Source organism: Schistocerca americana, chromosome 1 (assembly GCF_021461395.2).
Source record: "Schistocerca americana isolate TAMUIC-IGC-003095 chromosome 1, iqSchAmer2.1, whole genome shotgun sequence".
Lineage (NCBI taxonomy): Eukaryota > Metazoa > Arthropoda > Insecta > Orthoptera > Acrididae > Schistocerca > Schistocerca americana.
Window position 1 is genome coordinate 558,181,110 of NC_060119.1, and position 19,480 is coordinate 558,200,589.

General features: G+C 36.2%; 1 protein-coding gene across 1 annotated transcript in view; it reads right to left on the reverse strand.

Annotated features, from left to right (window-relative positions):
- Positions 1-10,716: 10,716 nt before the first annotated feature.
- The window catches only part of LOC124606307 (CAD protein), a 545,680-nt gene continuing 536,916 nt past the window's right edge, over positions 10,717-19,480 (reverse strand). The window contains exons 31-33 of the mRNA XM_047138292.1: positions 17,900-18,078; positions 14,711-14,915; positions 10,717-11,391 (exon numbers count right to left, since the gene is read on the reverse strand). Coding sequence (XP_046994248.1) covers positions 11,194-11,391; positions 14,711-14,915; positions 17,900-18,078 — 582 coding nt within the window. The 3' untranslated portion in view covers positions 10,717-11,193. The remainder of the gene's footprint in view (positions 11,392-14,710; positions 14,916-17,899; positions 18,079-19,480) is intronic.

Here is a 19,480-nt window from a genome sequence, read left to right on the forward strand (position 1 = left end):
CTAAATTTGTTTTGTTTTATAAGTGCTCAAATGCTCAGAAAATGCTACATGTAAAGACTTGGAAATTATGACTTCTGATTTTGGTACATGCCGATCGTTAAATTAGTTCTGCCGGATGTCTAAACCAATAGGATTTTGACCGGTTTTCGACAGCATCTTTCGAGGATGACTGTTAGTCCATTGGTATTATTCTTAATTAGCTGTGATCTCAATGACACTTATGTTATTGAAGTATATGAACTGATTATGGCAATTAGTTCTACAATGAATTAACTGTGCAATTAGTATTTATTACACAAGAAATGTACAGGAAACCTCAAGATGATTCAAGTATTAACAGTTCATAAAAATTAAATGGTTACATACAATGTCGATCTAACTGTACATATCCTTCTTGTTCTTCACCACACAACACTAAATACTTCGTTCAAATTTTTACTGAATGAGTGTTCATTACATAACCAACCAGTACCCCACAATCTCTCTCACCAGTCACATAGTGCATCGAACACAACAGTAAGTACAATGAACAACAAATTTATGGGGAAATTAAATATACATAACTATAAGTATCTCAGATTATAAAAGAAGACATGACCACTCCTTACAGACTACAAAAAAGCACAAAAGCTGTCTGTACTGGACCTCTTCCATGAGGCAAGAGAAGTATTTTCTAACAGTTACGGAATATTTCATCAGTTCTTAGAGGAACATAGACGTATTAACAACTTGAATACACAGTATTAATGTTCCACAATGTTGTGGAATATTAAAGCTATGCATTCAAGTACTCAAGCAGTATTTTTTGTGTTACAAACACCTAAAAGGGTCAGTTGCAAGGTGTGGTACACTCAGCTTATATCCAAAAGTGAAAGTGAATTACCAGTTTGGTGATATAATCAACAGTAAAACTGAGAACTGTGTCCCATCAGATGTCCTGTTTTGCTTTTAAAATTTTCAGTGGCTGTTTTTTAGTGGGAAGGGCTACAGTCTGTAGATTGCAGAAGAATATGTTTCCAGTCTTTCTGGAATGTTTTGCATCTCCTGCATTATACACTGAGGGGCCAGAATTACCGTATATACATAAGCACTGCCACAGTATATGGCTTAATCACTTCAACTAGTCTAGTGAAGGGTGTTTTAATTTAACTACCTTGAAAACAAGATGCCAAGCTAAGCAGCTGTCTGAAAAGTTGTAATTGGCCACATATTAAGTGCAGTGAAATTGTTGTTTCCATCTACCATGGTGGCAACCAACTCCATAAATTTATCATTAAATCTGTAATTAAAAGGAAATAGCAGACTGCAGTCTGAATAAATGAAAAGTAATAGAAATACTGCCATTCACTTACAGCATATTTCTCACATATAACCAGTTACAAGCATTTGACAATCAGAAATCTGTCTCTCTTTATAACTGAAAACAATCCTTGTTTTTAATGTCTCATTTTTTATTCCAGAAACATTTCAATGTCTATAGACAGTCTCTCACACAATCCATCACAATCCTTTGGAGAGCTACAAAGTACTGAAAAATTGTATCTATTGTTACTTCCCTAACATAATTAGTGAATTATGCAATTCCTTATTATTACTATTTTTTGTTGTTGTGATTTGTAACAAAATGGATTGATTCCTTCCCTCTGTTCTTTTTTTTTTGAAATGTCTTCAGTATTACCATTTCTAAGGAATGTGGACATTACCTAAAGATTTTGAATATTGATGCAGTACTTGTCCAACTTACCTTCGGTACCTGTCACCTTCTTTTGGTTATTTGGCATCTATCATTATAGTTGGTTGACCTGAAATTTTCATTGTCATTGTTCATTTGTAATCATATATCTGATTACTAACTTCCTGACAGAGTAGATTAAAAAGGCATGTGAGCAACTATTAGCATTTATGCATCTAATGATGAAAATATGTTAGCAACTTCTGCACCTAGTTCGAATAATTAGTTTCCAGAGTAAAAACATTGTTGATGAAATAGTTTGCCTAAAAAAGGGTTACTACCAGCATAATTCAATAGGAATTTTCATTTCCCTGTTCATTTATTCACAAATATAAATCTTTAACTGTAAATTGTGAAAACTAATAAACAGTGGCTAAATTCAGTTTTACTATTCTAAAATTGTGAAAGTAGGCTGCTGGAAGCCATTTTCAGTCTGTCTATGGTGAGCAACATCTAACTCCATAAATATAGGATAATGTACTGCAGATGTTGCAGAACAAATTAAAAGTCTGAAAATGTACCACATTTTATCTAGAGTCCGTCTCCTGAAGCTCAATCCATGATTCAGTGACTATGAACTCTGCATTATTGTAATGACAGAGTCCATGAAGTTAATTAAAACTGCAACAACGTGATCTTTCCAAATGGTAATTACTGTGCACATTGTGTTTGTACCAGTTAGATTGTAAGATTTGATTTGGATCTGAAAGATAGTATGTTAAGAGTATAATTCTGAGAGTGTATTACATATTTGTTAGCCACACATGGCTTTTGTGTAAATTCAGTGTTAGATTACTACAATCGAACAATCATGTTATAGGACATCAAGCAAGTTTAGTATGTGGCTAGCTGCTTATCTATACATAATTTAAATATGAGACTCAAACTGGCCATAAAAAGCAGTCCATTCGTCATCTAAGTACAATTAAAGTATCTGAACTGCAAATTCAGTGTGGCTCACATTCGTAGCCTACTGCCCCATCACGAGCTTCTCAGCCAGTTTACACGAAGGCAAAGCATTACCGAAAGCATATTTATACAGGTAACAATTTTGCTACAGGTATCTCTTGTGTTCCTAAATCTGTTATGGCAAATGCCAGAACAGTTCCTTTGAAAGAGAATAGGATAGATAACCTCCCCCTTCAAACTGAGTCTTGATATTGAATGATCTTTCACTTGGACCTTAATCTTCCTTCCTTCTCCCAGAAAACACTTGCTAATGACATGGGGCACATATCCTCATACAGAAACTGCAATCAAATGTGAGTTGCAGACTTTGGAAACCATTTCCCGATGTCCCTCTAGGACCAATTGATCTTGTGACTGAGAACTTGCTGGCAAGAGTAGAGGATAACAGTATCATAAATGTTGTCTCCCCTTAACCACAGGATTAAATTTTTAATTTAATTTACCATTGCAACTTACTTTGTGAGTACTTCTTATATTGTAAATATTTTGCGCATTGCTTGATATATTTCATGAGAACTCTAAAATTCATTGCCAATTAATGACATTTAGCATTTCAAAGCAGAGTATTGATAAGGGTGCTATTCTAACGTTCCTCTAACAGAATCACTATTGTACAAGGCGCAAACATTAGTTTTCTGTGATTATGAAAGACTGTCACTTAGCTCTTGGCAGGTGGTTCGTGGGGAATGTTTAGTTTCCACAGGTATGGATGAAACTTTCATAAATATGTCCAAGCCACATCTTTAAGGAATGTGATTAAGTAAAAGAGACCATCAATTTGAAGGTTTATTCTCAACACATGAGTCTTAAAACAGTTTGAATTTTCCCTCTGACAAATCTGTTTTTCAGAAACAGCTAGTTTCACAATTGTAGGTTGCAGAGAAGAATAGTTTTTGACAGAACCACAATACCTGATGTAAAATTATGGTTATTGGTATTTGAAGTGTGTAAATATATGTCCATTATTCTTCTTAGAAGAAAATCAGGCTGGGTAACAACCAGTGCCTGCCTTCCGGAAATTTGCAGATTTGGGCCTGCATTTGGGGACAATATTAGCTGCTGTCCAATACATGTTTTTCAACCTATTCCACATGGTGTATTGCTTTCAGTGGCAATAAACTAAAGAAGAAGAAGAAAAAAATGGATGTTAAAATTTGAGAAATGACTACTTTACCAGATAATAAAACACTCAGTCCTACTGCAATTAAGCATACATCTGTTCTGACTTGAATACCCCAGAGCGGTCAGTGGATGTTCTTCAGCATGCCAAAGCAACACCTCTAAAGACATTGTAGTGGTATGAGGGAGTGTTTTCACATACTGTCCTTTCAACATCGTGTGCCAATGGTATGTCTACACAATGTTCAAGAAATTAACATGAGGATATGTGAACATTACACTGAGTTCTGTTTTTATTTTTACTTTTTTAACTTTAAATTTTAGAAAAAGCATGCAAATGTTTTGTATTAAGGATTTTCTACCATTGATATACAAGGGATCTTCACTGTTGCATCTGAAACACTAGTATCATCACAGAATAAAGTCGCACAAAACACACTGACGAAAATACATATATAATTTACCCCAATTTCAATGTACCTTTGAAAATGTATTAAAAGCTAAACAGTATTAAAAAGTATTTATTTTGAAAAGTAAACAAGCCCGTCCATGGAATCCTGCTTAATAACACAGGTAAGGCATCATGCTGTATTCAGTGCAGTATGTTAAGAGGTTATATAGCTCAAAAATGGAAAAAGTGTTTTCCACTAACTCTTGTTTTTCAGTCAGTATAATGTATTCATGCTGTTAACAAGTGCTATTACGTATGTTGAAAAATGTTTTATTCCTATTGAATCTTTGAAAGTTGTTTCCAAGAAGCTGAAATAAATTTTTCTCCTATGCACCAAAAGTGTCACACAATTTTAACATCAGAGCTCATCAAAAACTCCACTGGAGAAAAGTAAGATTTATTATTTCCTTTAAATCCTTCAAATTCACAGAAGTTCCCATTGGTGACACATGAAAATTATTTGCTTCCTCCCTTTTTGTAATACTTGCCAGAATTGCTCAGATAGGCTGAGGATGTTATTGGAAAAATAAAATGAATACTGTGAACCTAATTGCTTATGTAGTAAAAAATGCACATTTGATTTAAAAAATATACTTTATATTAAGTAGTTACTCATTTGTCTTATATTTCAATGAAATTTCGACGATGGAACTAACTAAAATGAGTGTAAGTAATCGTACACCACAGCATAAATACTGGGAGGTTTATTTATAAAATCAAATGCATGTGTGCACCCACAGGTGCCACACTTGTTACTGATAAATACTATAAGAAGCGTAAGGTTAGACAAAGTGCACTCACCTTTTAAATGTACCTATGCGCTACTTACCAATCATCTACAGGTGGTATATTGTGCGTCTTCTCATACTTTATCTTTAGATAATTAAAATGTAATGGAATAATGCTGTTTAATAATTACCAGTGTAACTGAACAAATAAGCTTCGATAGTTCTCTGATAGTGACTTAAAACTATTGAAGTCACACTTAACAAATTAAGAAAGTGAGAAATCTTTCTTGGATTGAGTTTATGGTCACTAACAGATTTTGTGTGACAAACTCTAAAATAGTGATTCTATGAAGATAATTTATACTAGGAAATTTAACAAACTGTAGCTTGCAGTCTGAGTTACTACAAAATTTTAGTCAGCATTAGTCAGTGTCTGTAAATTCTTGAAAATATCTTTGACAAAAATAAGTACTAAAATTAGAGGGACCATTGGAATGAAGATTTTTTTCATTGCACTCATCCTTCAAAAAATACAGTATATCATGACTTGTGCACAAGTTTTGGTACATTGAGTGGAAGATAATGGAGACATGAGCAGTAGCATCTTCAGTTTATACAGGGTGTTACAAAAAGGTACAGCCAAACTTTCAGGAAACATTCCTCACACACAAAGAAAAGATGTTATGTGGACATGTGTCCGGAAAGGCTTAATTTCCATGTCAGAACTCATTTTAGTTTCATCAGTATGTACTGTACTTTCTCGATTCACCGCCAGTTGGCCCAATTGAAGGAAGGTAATGTTGACTTCGGTTCTTGTGTTGACATGCGACTCATTGCTCTACAGTACTAGCATCAAGCACATCAGTACGTAGAATCAACAGGTTAGTGTTCATCACGAAAGTGGTTTTGCAGTCAGTGCAATGTTTACAAATGCGGACTTGGCAGATGCCCATTTGATGTATGGATTAGCACGGGGCAATAGCCGTGGCGTGGTACGTTTGTATCGAGACAGATTTCCAGAACAAAGGTGTCCCGACAAGAAGACGTTCGAAGCAATTGATCGGCGTCTTAGGCAGCACGGAACATTCCAGCCTATGACTCGCGACTGGGGAAGACCTAGAACGACGAGGACACCAGCAATGGACTAGGCAATTCTTCGTGCAGTTGATGATAACCCTAATGTCAGCGTCAGAGACGTTACTGCTGTACAAGGTAATGTTGACCATGCCACTGTATGGAGAGTGCTACGGGAGAACCAGTTGTTTCTGTACCATGTACAGCGTGTGCAGGCACTATCAAGGGTACACTTCTGTGAATGGTTCATCCAACAATCCTCATTTCAGTGCAAATGTTCTCTTTACGGATGAGGTTTCATTCCAACATGATCAAATCGTAAATTTTCACAAATAACATGTGTGGGCTGAGGGGAATTCGCACGCAATTGTGCAATCACGTCATCAACACAGATTTTATGGGCAGGCATTGTTGTCGTCTTGATTGGGCCCCACGTTCTTCCACCTATGCCCAATGGAGCACGTTATCATGATTTCATATGGGATACTCTACCTGTGCTGCTAGAATATGTGCCTTTACAAGTACGACACATGTGGTTCATGGACCTCCTGCACATTTCAGTCGAAGTGTTCGTACGCTTCTCAACAACAGATTCGGTGACTGATGGATTGGTAGAGGCGGACCAATTCCATGGCCTCCATGCTCTCCTGACCTCAACCCTCTTGACTTTCATTTATGGGAGCATTTGAAAGCTCTTGTCTACGCAACCCCGGTACCAAATGTAGAGACTCTTCGTGCTCGTATTGTGGACGGTTGTGATACAATACGCCATTCTCCAGGGCTGGCTGCATCAGTGCATCAGGGATTCCATGCGACTGAGGGTGGATGCATATATCTTTGCTAACGGAGGACATTTCCTGTAACAAAGTGTTTGAAGTCACGCTGGTACGTTCTGTTGCTGTGTTTCCATTCCATGATTAATGTGATTTGAAGAGAAGTGATAAAATGAGCTCTAACATGGAAAGTAAGCATTTCCGGACACATGTCCACATACCATTTTCTTTCTTTGTGTGTGAGGGATGTTTCCTGAAAGTTTGGCCGTACGTTTTTGTAACACCCTGTATGAGGAATGTTAGATAAATATGCTTCAAAAATATTGATGCTGACATACATGGGTTCACTAGAACACACAGAGGAAATTGGTTTCAGCTGTCATCACTTGGGACGTGTTTCTCATCACGAATTCCTTTAAGAAAATGGATGCACCTAAAATAGCTGCATTTACTCTGTTAGACTCTTGAACAAAAATGAAGGAAACTGCTAAGAAGATTCTGGACTCATCCATGGCTTGAGCAGTGGAAAATGCTGTACACAAGACTCTTCATCCCATTTTCAGTTTTAAATTGAATATTCTCTATGCTACATTGACTACCATCAATCTGAAGTAACATGCTGCATCACACAGATTTCAAGATTCATTTGTAATTTCATTTGAATGGAAGAGGAGAGGTTTTTTCCTTAGCTGCTCATAACTTTTCTGGCTACTGGGGATATATTCCAGTCTTTCGTCTTTGCAGCAAGAATTGCAGAAAATACATTGTCTATTGAAGTGAAACATGGACGATAAATAGTTTGGACAAGAAGAGAATAGAAGCTTTCGAAATGTGGTGCTACAGAAGAATGCTGAAGATTAGATGGGTAGATCACATAACTAATGAGGAAGTATTGAATAGGATTGGGGAGAAGTTTGTGGCACAACTTGACCAGAAGAAGGGATCGGTTGGTAGGACATGTTCTGAGGCATTAAGGGATCACCAATTTAGTATTGGAGGGCAGCGTGGAGGGTAAAAATCATAGAGGGAGACCAAGAGATGAATACACTAAGCAGATTCAGAAGGATGTAGGTTGCAGTAGGTACTGGGAGATGAAAAAGCTTGCACAGGATAGAATAGCATGGAGAGCTGCATCAAACCAGTCTCAGGACTGAAGACCACAACAACAACAACATTTACTACTGCAAGTAATACCAGAATCTTTGAGAAAACAAAAGGTGCAAAAAAAAAAGTGGACATCAACTTGCTACCTTTCGCTTCACCATTTACAATGCTGTCAACTGGTCTGTAGCTTCAACAAGACAGCTAAGCCTCTGTACATTATACAGTGTGTCTGAAGACTATCTTGAACTCTCATTATTTGATATTTAATATGCAAACTGTATCAAAACGAAATGCTTTTCCTAGATCATCTATCGATATGTAATTATGACACTTTTGTTGTAACAAATCACAACTAAAATGAGTTTTCAGTAGATCCTCAATTTGCTGATGTTCTGAAACAGCTTATATTTATATAAAACACATAATAAAGAAAATCTACCAAACACATAGTTTAACTCAATACAACATGGTAGCTCCTCAGTTATGAGGTAAAAAACAATGTCACATCTCATTGGCCACCTCCCCCTCCCTGAAGCAAAAATCTGACATGTCAGACTCTATATCACATGTTCTGCATTGTAATGGGATGTGGAATACCATGCTGTGATGTTAGCAACTCATGTATGTGCACATGTTTTTACAGTGTTGGAGCACTGAACAGCAAGATTATTGTACGATTATATGATAGCAGAACAAACACTGGTAGCAGTTACTTCTGTAAAATATCTGGGAGTATGCATGCGGAATGATCATATAAAATTAATTGTTGGCATGGTGGGTGCTAGGTTGAGATTCACTGGGAGAGTCCTTAGAAAATGTAGTCCATCAACAAAGGATGTGGCTTACAAAACACTTGTTCGACCTATACTTGAGTATTGCTCATCAGTGTGGGATCCGTACCAGATCGGGTTGACTGAGGAGATAGAGAAGAGCAGCGCGTTTTGTCACAGGGTTATTTGGTAAGCCTGATAGCATTACGGAGATGTTTAGCAAACTCAAGTGGCAGACTCTGCAAGAGAGGCGTTCTGCATCGCGGTGTAGCTTGCTGTCTAGGTTTCGAGAGGGTGTGTTTCTGGATGAGGTATTGAATATATTGCTTCCCCCTACTTATACCTCTCGAGGAGATCACGAATGTAAAATTAAGAGATTCGAGCCCTCATGGAGGCCTTCCATCAGTCATTTTTCCGCGAATCATACGCCACTGGAACAGGAAAGGGAGGTAATGACAGTGGCACGTAAAGTGCCCTCCGCCACACACAGTTGGGTGGCTTGCGGAGTATGAATGTAGATGTAGAGTATCAGCACTCTTACAACTATTAAAAGTTATGAGTGTGGATAAAAAGGCTAAAAATGTCATCACATTCTGAGGAGAAAATGTATAAACTGAGTCACTCACCCACCCCCAACTGCAATCATCACAGATTTAGTTGACATCATGACAATCCACACTAACATACCAAAGATAAACAATAAACACTGTGCTCCATGATTTCCACTGAACACAGTGTGTGTCCTAAGCTATAAATATAAGGCTTTAAAATAAACCGCTTTTCTTAAGTAAAGAAAATGTTAAGATAAGGGGATGTATCACTTTTTTCCAAAACAAGACTACAGCTGTCTTCTGTAAAAAAAGATACAAAATAAGTGAGAGCAAGATGCAAAGTAATGTCTCTAAATTTATGTGGAAGCTCTTAATGTTTGTTTTATTTTAAAAAATTAACATTCTAAATTCTTATTCTTCATGTCTACATATTTATTTCTCAATACACTCGGTCTGGCAGTGAAGGCATTTCTCCCAATGAGATACCTGTTTGTTAATATCACCATTATAGAATGTTTGAATTTGATAGAGCCAAAACCTCACCTCTGCTTGCACTGCTTCATTGCTACCACAGTGAAGTCCGCAAAGACATTCTTGAAGTTTTTGAAACAGATAAAAATGAGATTTTTTGGGGGGGAGGGGGGGGGGGAGAAAGTCTGTATCTTATCAATAATGATCAATGACAAGGAACCCAAGGCACCTGATTGTTGCAAATCTCACAGTTCTCTTGTGTGGTATGGCACAGTCATTCTTTAAACTTTCAGTTCTAAGGGTTTTCTCGCATGCCAACATAGTCGTATTACGCACTGCCATATTACATGCTACAATTTGGAGCCCTCTAGTAGTAGAGGATTGTAACTTTCATCAGTGATACAGGAGAGACAACCCAGTAATAGGCATGACAAGTAGTGTCATGCTAATACTGAGAACAGAATAAAAAATATTTGGAGGCATTACTTTCCCGCATGCCCTCGTATGTAAATTACAATATTGCCAGTAGGAGGAATGAAAAGATGGCACGTAATGAATCTGGTAATGTGACATTCTCTCATCATCCTCATGCCTATATTGCTATACGGCAGTGGCTGAAAGCAAAGTATTGTCTTTAAAATTACAACAGTCTTAATATGGTTTCATTATGCCCTAATTTCTTCTTCAGCACAGTAAATTCTACATAGTTTGCTGCAGTATTCAACAGGAGCATGTATTTCACAATGTATGAAAAGACAACAAGAGTAAAAACCAAGTGCACATCCCTGTAACCTTCTGTATTTGTAATGTTTGATCCTGCAATTTTTCTCCATTATAGGATGTTGGAAATCTATTATTAATATTTACAATACATTACAGTAAAGAAAACAAAACAAAACAAAACAAAATTCTCCTCCTGATATTTTTATTCAAAATTGATATACAAAAGTTTTTTTTTTTTTTTTTTAACAGTGCAAGTGATAAGTTGCTAACGTTTGACATACAATACACTAGCAAGTGACACTTTGACATCATCGAGTTTGATAATTTCAAAATTATAAATGGACTGCAAAAAAGGGAAAGATAGTGACAATGATGGAAAATGACAATTTTTCAGTCTACATGGGCAATATTCAGAGAAAATGAGATTACTTTCTTTATTAATAACTGAATATTGCTAGATTTTTTTACATTTTGTTAGTTGTGACTGGCTGTTTTTACAGAACAGCTTCATATGAATTTCACATTTGTCATAAAAAAATACAGCGAATATAATTTTTTGAGTGTCTTAGATCCTCTCTATGGAATGTTGCATTCTAATACATAATCACAATACTGACTCAAAATAGAAATAACTGTGATAAAAAAAATATATATGTTTATCACTCATGGGTACATATCACAGTGTAAAGGTTGAAAGGTTCCTCATAATGCATCTGAAAAAGTTTCTATCAACATCGCCCAAGAACCATTGCAAGCAGTGCCATACGAACATACATTCCACATTCTGCTTGGCGGAAATAAGCTGCTCTCGGATCAATGTCAAGCTCTGGGCTGATCTCGAACACACGTGGAAGAGGATGCAAAACAACCATTTTGCGTTTGGCCAGTGTCATCAGTTCAGGAGTAACTACAAAATGTCCACAAGCCTGTGAACAGAAAACACAATTTTTTCTATGAAAAATAATGCTGGGGAATATTATTCTCAGTTACAAGTTACTCCAATAATATCGAGTAGTGCTGGTTTTCTATATCATTTACATCTGGTTACTTCAAAAAGGAGACATTAAGTTGCAGACAGGCGCGCGGGTTTTCTATATCATTTACATCTGGTGGTGGATTAACTTTTCTACTTCTTACCACTGTACATTAATCCGTAGAAAGAATTCCAGGTCTTGTTGGGTACCAGGTTCAATAATGAGAAGTTTGATTATTTTTTGCCTTGGTAAATATAGTTGGTCTGGTATCCTTCCACCCATTCCATCAGACACAAACCATACTCTCAATTAAGCTGCAGCACCAAAACATTTAAAGCAAGTAAAAGCACACATGCATATACGCCTTTCTTCCATTGTTCATACAGGGTGACACACAATAACGGGAATGTTTGAAATGAGTAGTGGCAGCCATGGGCAGCTGGCAACACTGCAGGTTCATGACAGTTAGCAAGTAAACAGTCCACCATTTCAGTAATTATGGATCAGTAGAACAGACAACAGCAAGAGTTAACCATAAATATGTTTTATGAAAACGATGATAGTTTGGTAATGGCGTATAGGGAGCTTTCGATATTTTTATAATTTAGAACGTCATGATGCCATTCCATCGAAACATGTGATAAAATTTTGGATTAATAACTTTGAAGAGATTGGATCTGCCCTCAAGAAGAAACCAACAGGATGGCCAAGAAGTGTGCATTCTCCAGTGAACATTGACGCTGTACACGAGTCTGCCTTACGGAGCCCACGACAGGACAGTGTTCACAGAGTTCGTCATCTTGATTTAAAGTTTCACCTGTACAAACTACAGATGGTGCAACAATTAAAGGACAATGATTACTGGTTACGATTATGATTCTGTCAACAAATGATGATAAAAATAAACAATGACAATAAATTTCTAAACAAGCTGTGGATGTCAGATCAGGCACATATCCATCTCACATGTTATGTGAATGAACAAAACTACCATTACTGGGCAAACACAAATCCTAATGACATTCATGAGCACCCTTTACATGCTAGTAAAGTGACAGTATGGAGTGGTGTTTCATCACATGGGCCATATTTTTTCACAAATGAACAGGGAAAAACAATAACTGTCAATGCTGATCATTATGTGGAGAAGTTACAGACTTTCATTACACCTGCATTGAACAACTTTCCAAACGTTCAAGAAGCCTTGTTTCAACAGGATGGAGTGACCTCACACATGGCACGGCAATCAATGGCATATGTGTGAGAACTGTTTGGCAACTGTGTGATCTCACAATTTGGTAACATTCCCTTGCCCCCTGGATCACCAGATTTAAACATTTGTTACTTTTTTCTTGTAGGTCTACCTAAGAGCAAAGTCTACACAACTCAGCCAAGAACCCTGGATGAGTTAAAACAGAGAATCCGGGATGCAATTCACAGTACCCTAACTGAGATGTTGCAGCAGTCAACGAGGAATCTCAACAGCAGATTTCAGGAATGCGTTCGTACAGAAGGATGCCATCTAAAAGACATAATTTTTTAAAAATAAGTTTTCAATTACTATGAATGCAATTTTCTTCCTTCATCACTTCTAGTTTTATTGGATTGTGGAAATGTTCTCAGTTTTCTGTGTCATCCCCTATTTCACCTAGGCACTTCCAGCATCATATTAATCCTTTACAAGTCAGTAACATGTAAAGCCACGGAATTATTTAATGGCTATGGCTTTACATTTCTACTATAACTAAATTTGAGATCTGTGGGACTGTACACACAGATGCTCTGGAAAAAGTAAGAGAATAATCACTGTAAAAATTTTACTACAGGTTTAGTTTTGAATGTGAATACCACATTTTTTTCTATTCCTATTTATTCCATTTTTAGGGCCTACACATATAATTAGCAGACACTTATTTAGAAAGGATAATTATAATAATGATAATAATAAAAGTTTTTTGTATGTCAGTTTGAAATTTACATAGTGAAAGGTATTTCACCACCTTTTACGCTCAATTAACAGCGAAATCCCACTTAGTATAGCAGTTAATATGAAATCTGACTGTGGTAGTTGCAGACAAGTGAGCAAGTACATTGTTCTTCTAAAACATAATTTCGTTCTTTATCAAATGAAATTGCTTTCTCTTCACCAATTCATTGTGAAAAAAATCCAAAGAGAGGTATATTATGGACTGTAACTGTTTCCACACAATCAATAGAAGTTATGTATGCTATGTAAGTATCTCAATGATGCTTTGAGATTATGCGTGTCTTTGTAGTATACTTTCATAGGAATATTTGTACTCTGATTGTTCCCTTCTCTCAAGTAAATTTAATGATATTTAACTCTGACAGCAAAGACATTGATGATCATTTTATTATAATCTTTGCCACAAAGTCACATCACATGAAGAAAATCAAACAGAACACATACAAAAATTTTTACTCCAAATGGTATCCTTCCAAAAGTGAATGAATTATCCTTAGAGGTGGTGAGGTACTTCTCTCTCTATAGTATCCCTTTTGGGCTGTCGTGGAATAATAAATGCCTGTTTCATGAAATCAATTGCCATTTCAGAGTAAAGATGAGCACAGACAGAATGTTGCCATTTGCTCTGTGCAGACAGATGATTGGCAGCCAACAGTTTGTCAACAGTCTTTCATCATGGGTAAAATTTTCCATGTTTCCAGTGGCGTACGGCCAACTGGTTATTTTACATACTTCCACAATCAGAAACAGAAACTCACAGTAGTTCTATCTATCTCTCTCCAACATAAGTCTGCATAGCTTCATTTCAGTTACCAAGTGCAATACATTCATTGTATCTCAGCAAATGATAAGTATGCAGTTCCCTACAAATTAATGTTGTCTGCCCAAATGCCTTCATAAAGATACCAGATTACCCCTCTACCTTTTTGTCTGCCAACAATATTTACTCTTCCTAATGAATTATGTCAAATATGGTTTCAATGCAGCAGGTCAACGGATTTTGCTCCTGCAGATTGTTATTCTCTTCAGTTAATATTTTGATTTAACTTGGCATCACTGTTATTTGCCCAATCAGAAATGCTAGTCTTCTGTAAACATAAATAATGATCTTTGGGAGCTTTGCACATGTAATACACCCACATTTATAATAATAATAATAATAATAATAATAATAATAATAACAATAATAATAATTATTATTATGATTGAGATGTCTGAAGTGAGAGGAGGATTAATTTTCTCATGAACTAAATTTAGAATCATTACTGCATTCATAATATTTACCTTCTCATATGCTTCTTGGGATGGAAATCTCTCTCTCTGAATGCGGGTCATGTACAGGACATCCGTTTCTGGAAGAGCTTCCTCCAGCGTACTAAATTCTTCCTGTGGTATGCCTTTTGATGCAACAAACTGAACAACATTTAACGGCATTCCAAGATTTGGTGGATTCACATACCTCAGCTGCACATTGTATAATGTAAGCAACCTAGAGAAAAACATTTTTTTATTATTTATTTTACATTGGCAGATATTACCTACAACACATTTTGTTCTGCACTGAAGTTCAAATTTGCACACATGTACATAAAAATGTTTTTAAGTATAAGACCACTTATCATAATAAAAACTTTTGTAACTTATTTTACTAATCATCCATTAAACGATTAAAGCAGATCAAAATTTGTGGGTACAAAATTGGCTCACTATGTTAAATATAAGAAATTAGCATTTTTTAACAGCATTTATGAAAACTTTGGCAGTTCTGTAAGATAATTCCACACATAAAAATTTTGTTACTGTCTTTTGGTAATGTTTAAAATGTTCGAGAGCTCAAAGTCCATGGATACATTTTGTGCTTTCTCCAAAATTTAGAGGTGAACATCTATGCTGGAGTTCATTCCTGACCAAGAAAATGTTAAAAATCAAGGGAAAGGGAACTGTGCTGTAAAAACAAAGAAACATTATTTCCCAACACAAGTGTAAAAGTATAGAAACTGAATCATTTTATAGTTAAACGGAGAAGGAGAAGAAGGTGGAAGAGATACTAAATGTATCATGTATAACTGTACTGAACAGCTGCTTCCAAACCACACACAATTTTAACAGCAGCTATCTATAGATTTGGTAACAATAGAACAAACTGCCAGACCATCATAAACTGAAGAATATGCTGTCTATCAAATACATAATTAGGCTACTGAGGATTTTCATTGTTCTTACAGGAAACAGAAACCTTGATTCAGTCCTTCATTTCTATCTCAGAGGCAACTTGAATTGAGAGAAAGTGTAAATAAACAATCATACAGAACATATTTTATGCCGTGTCTAGGAACCATGATCTCTTTTGTTATAGTAAACGAACAAACAAAGTCTGGATCACAACTTATCTTACTGATTACCAGTTTCAATTGATGTCACATATCACCTTCAGGTCTGGCACTACACAGTGCAGTTTATCAACAACAGTGTAGAACTAATACCAATGTCAACATCAGTTTCACACAGCTATTGACAAACTGCCTTTCCTGTTACCTGACCTGAATATCATTTGCAGTGCAGATTGAAGCTGGTAGATGGTAATACGAGTTGTGATCCAGATAGTGTTTGTTTGTTTATTTATTTATTAGTAATGTAGGAATTATGAATATGAGTGGTTGGATTTGCCAGTGGAATGAACAGCAGCACTAATTCAATGAGGAACCTATTTTATGAAACCAAAACAAGCAGCAAGTGATGTTAACTTACTATGTTAAACTTCTTTCCTACATCCTTGGCTCGATCTGCAGCATTGCATTCAAATTTTACTTTACAAAAAACTAGCCATTCACGTGATTTGTAAAGTCACACAGCCTGCTAGGACTAAACGGATCCCACACTCATCCAACATGATGCAATTCCATTGCTTTCCAACAATAAAAATCACACTGCAGATTTTGGTAGTATTCAACTTTTCTAATCCCCAGATCCAATATTACGTTGCAAAATGATGTAAACTAGCCTCACATTTGTGCTTTAGTTAGGCAAACCTAATGTTGCTCCAGCACAGATCAATAACAGATTTTCATTTTTAATTCTCCCACAAATTCTGAAGACACACTATAACAATTCTAAAAATTCATGACGTGCAAGTCCGAAGAGGAGCCAACATTGACTCTGACACTATCTAGTGTGGATCAAAGTGAAATTTACTCCAAAAAGAAAACTCATCTTCAAAAATTTGACACCAAGAAGATCAAAGAAAGCAACATAAAATAAAAAGACATTAAGACTCGTCGAGGAAACACTCATGAGCACAAAGTAAAAAGTGAAATTCATGGGCTAACTGTCAGCACCCTTTGAGATAAAGACTGGTGTGTGACAAGGTGATGGATTGTCACCACTGCTCTTCAACCTTCTTCTGGATAAAGTCATCTGAGAATAGGAGAAAGAATTGAAAACCTAGGACCACTGGAAACCCATTCAACTCTGATGAAAGAATGATGACATCGAGGTCAAATGTTTAGCTTTCGCAGATGACCTCACGATGCTAGCGACCTGTGAAAATACGGCAATCAAAGCGACTGAAGTCCTCAAGGAATGCCCTGAGAAAACTGGACAACAAATTTGATTCGAGAAGATCAAGTTCATATCCACTAAATTCAACACTCAGGAACTGAACACAAAACACGGGCAGATCAAATAAGTTCCACACTTCAAATATCTCGATGAGGTCATGGAACTTACAGGGTTGGAAAAGGAAGCACAGAAAGTTCGGTTACAAAAGCTCAACTGAGCATATGAGAGAATGTGTGAAACCTACAACAAGAAATGTACATCCATTCATACAAAGATCAAACATTATAATACAGTGATTAAACCTGAAGTGCCGTACGCGAGCGAAACCTTGGTACTTAATAGAAAAGGCAATTTGGAGAACATCTTCAATGAGAAAAGAAAGATCATGAGGAAAATGCTGGGACAAGAACTATCCAACCTTGCTGTAGGTATCACGAAACGAAGGCTGAAATTCTATGGGCACATTTATAGACTCCCATCTTCAAGGCTAACTCATAAGATTTTGACACACACACTGCAAAACAGAAGAACATTCTATGGATAGAAGAAGTAAAGTATGACTTGAAGAAGTCAAATATGACTTGGAAAAGTCATAGACAGGAACATCGGACATACTAGACAGCAAACTTTACCATCAGAAGATAAATATATGGGTAGTAAAGCCAGAGAATGAAGTCCCTAAAAGATCAGGGACCAAGCGGTCAGAAGAAAGGAAGAAAGCACATGGCAAAAGAATGAAAGCTATATGGGCTATTAGAAAGGCGAATCATAAATGTAATGCGTGATCCAATTGGGTCCATATGCTCATAATAAGAATAATTCTAGAATGAATATTAGTGTGTGTAGATAATATATAAGCACACAATTCATAATGAAAAATACAGCTATACATTCAGAAACTAAATATACAAATACCTGGCAAGAGAATGCACTGTCCTTCCATGTCTAAGATCTCCCACCATTGTTATTGTCAGGCCATTCACAGTGCCTATCTCTTCTCGAATTGTGAACACATCCAGCAGTGCCTGGGTAGGGTGTTCACCAGTACCATCACCGGCATTCAGCAGGGGCTTACGGCAATGCTGAGCTGCACGCTAAAAAACAAAAAAAAAACCTTGAACAAAGTTTCACATGATTTATTTTCACTTTTAAGAGAACAGAATGAAGAAAGTAATGAGTAAGTACTCAGTTTCTTACAGCACTCTCACTTTTAAGAAAAGAGTTCAAAAGAACCAGAATATTTGGGAACATATAAAAATCTAAACAGCGATTGAAAAGCACATTATTTATGAAGCAGTACCTAATAGCATGTTCATTTGTTTCACTACATATCCTTGCAAAAATTCTATAGTTCTGCTCTTCCAGTTACCTCATCAAAATTTTGTTTTACAAAACTACAACTGTAAGCAGTAATGAAAAAATGTGTTGCAGACAAATGGAGCCTGGCTTAATAAACTTCTCATGAAAATATCTCTAAACTTAAGGGATACCCCTTAAGTGACAACTCCAATGTGATCAAGAAGAAATAACATACAAGACCATAGACATAAACCAAAATCTCTAGATGACATTCAAGTGGACAAGGTCAATGCTAATGTTAAATAACCACCATTTTGGATACAAAAAAAACAACTGATATTTGTTTATGTCAAGCTGAAGCACAATTTCATATCACCACCTCAACACCTTAAACTATGAAATTAAATTGTTTATTAGTGCAACTAGATACATGATTTGTTCAACACATTTTGGATTTGATTGCCAGTTCTGAGTCAAATGAATATTCATGAAGGGGAAAAAAACACATTAGTAAGTAAACTGCACTTTAGTGATAAAGAATTAAGTCAACTATTATTAAAAATTGAAGAATACGCAAAATAAAGTACGGCCAAAAAGATCCTTGGAACTTTGTGGTTGGATAAACACTCTGGCAGCATAAAAAGTATTATAGCTATTTTTGAAAGAGGTGTAAATAAAATGGCTATGATGGCATACTACATGATGGAAATGTAGTTAGTTAATGACGTTCAGTTAACCCCAACACAGAAGTTGTCATTACATTTACACACGCAAATCAACAAACTAAAATGTCAACTGAGGGAAAACAGAAATATAGAGCTCGCGATGTTGACATAGCGAGAACAGAAACCTATCAAGATACTATAAAAATGGGAAGTACTGCCACTACCATTTTCATTTTTGTTTAGACTTTAAACCAGAAAAAATGTGTTCATGCTTGTAAATGGCAAAATCATGTGATCTAGAAGTGTCACTCAAAATACCAGTCAAATATGCTGGACATGATAACAGTCAAATAATCTGTCACATGCCGTATATTCGAATAATTCGTGCCCTCGAATAATCCGTGCACCCCAATTTTGAGGAAGAGGAAAAAAAATTATTATTTGCTTTATTTACAAACAAACAAAAATTGTTCCTACTTTGAGGTGTTCAAAAGCATGTATAATAACTACTGGTTTGAAGTAACGCTGCTGT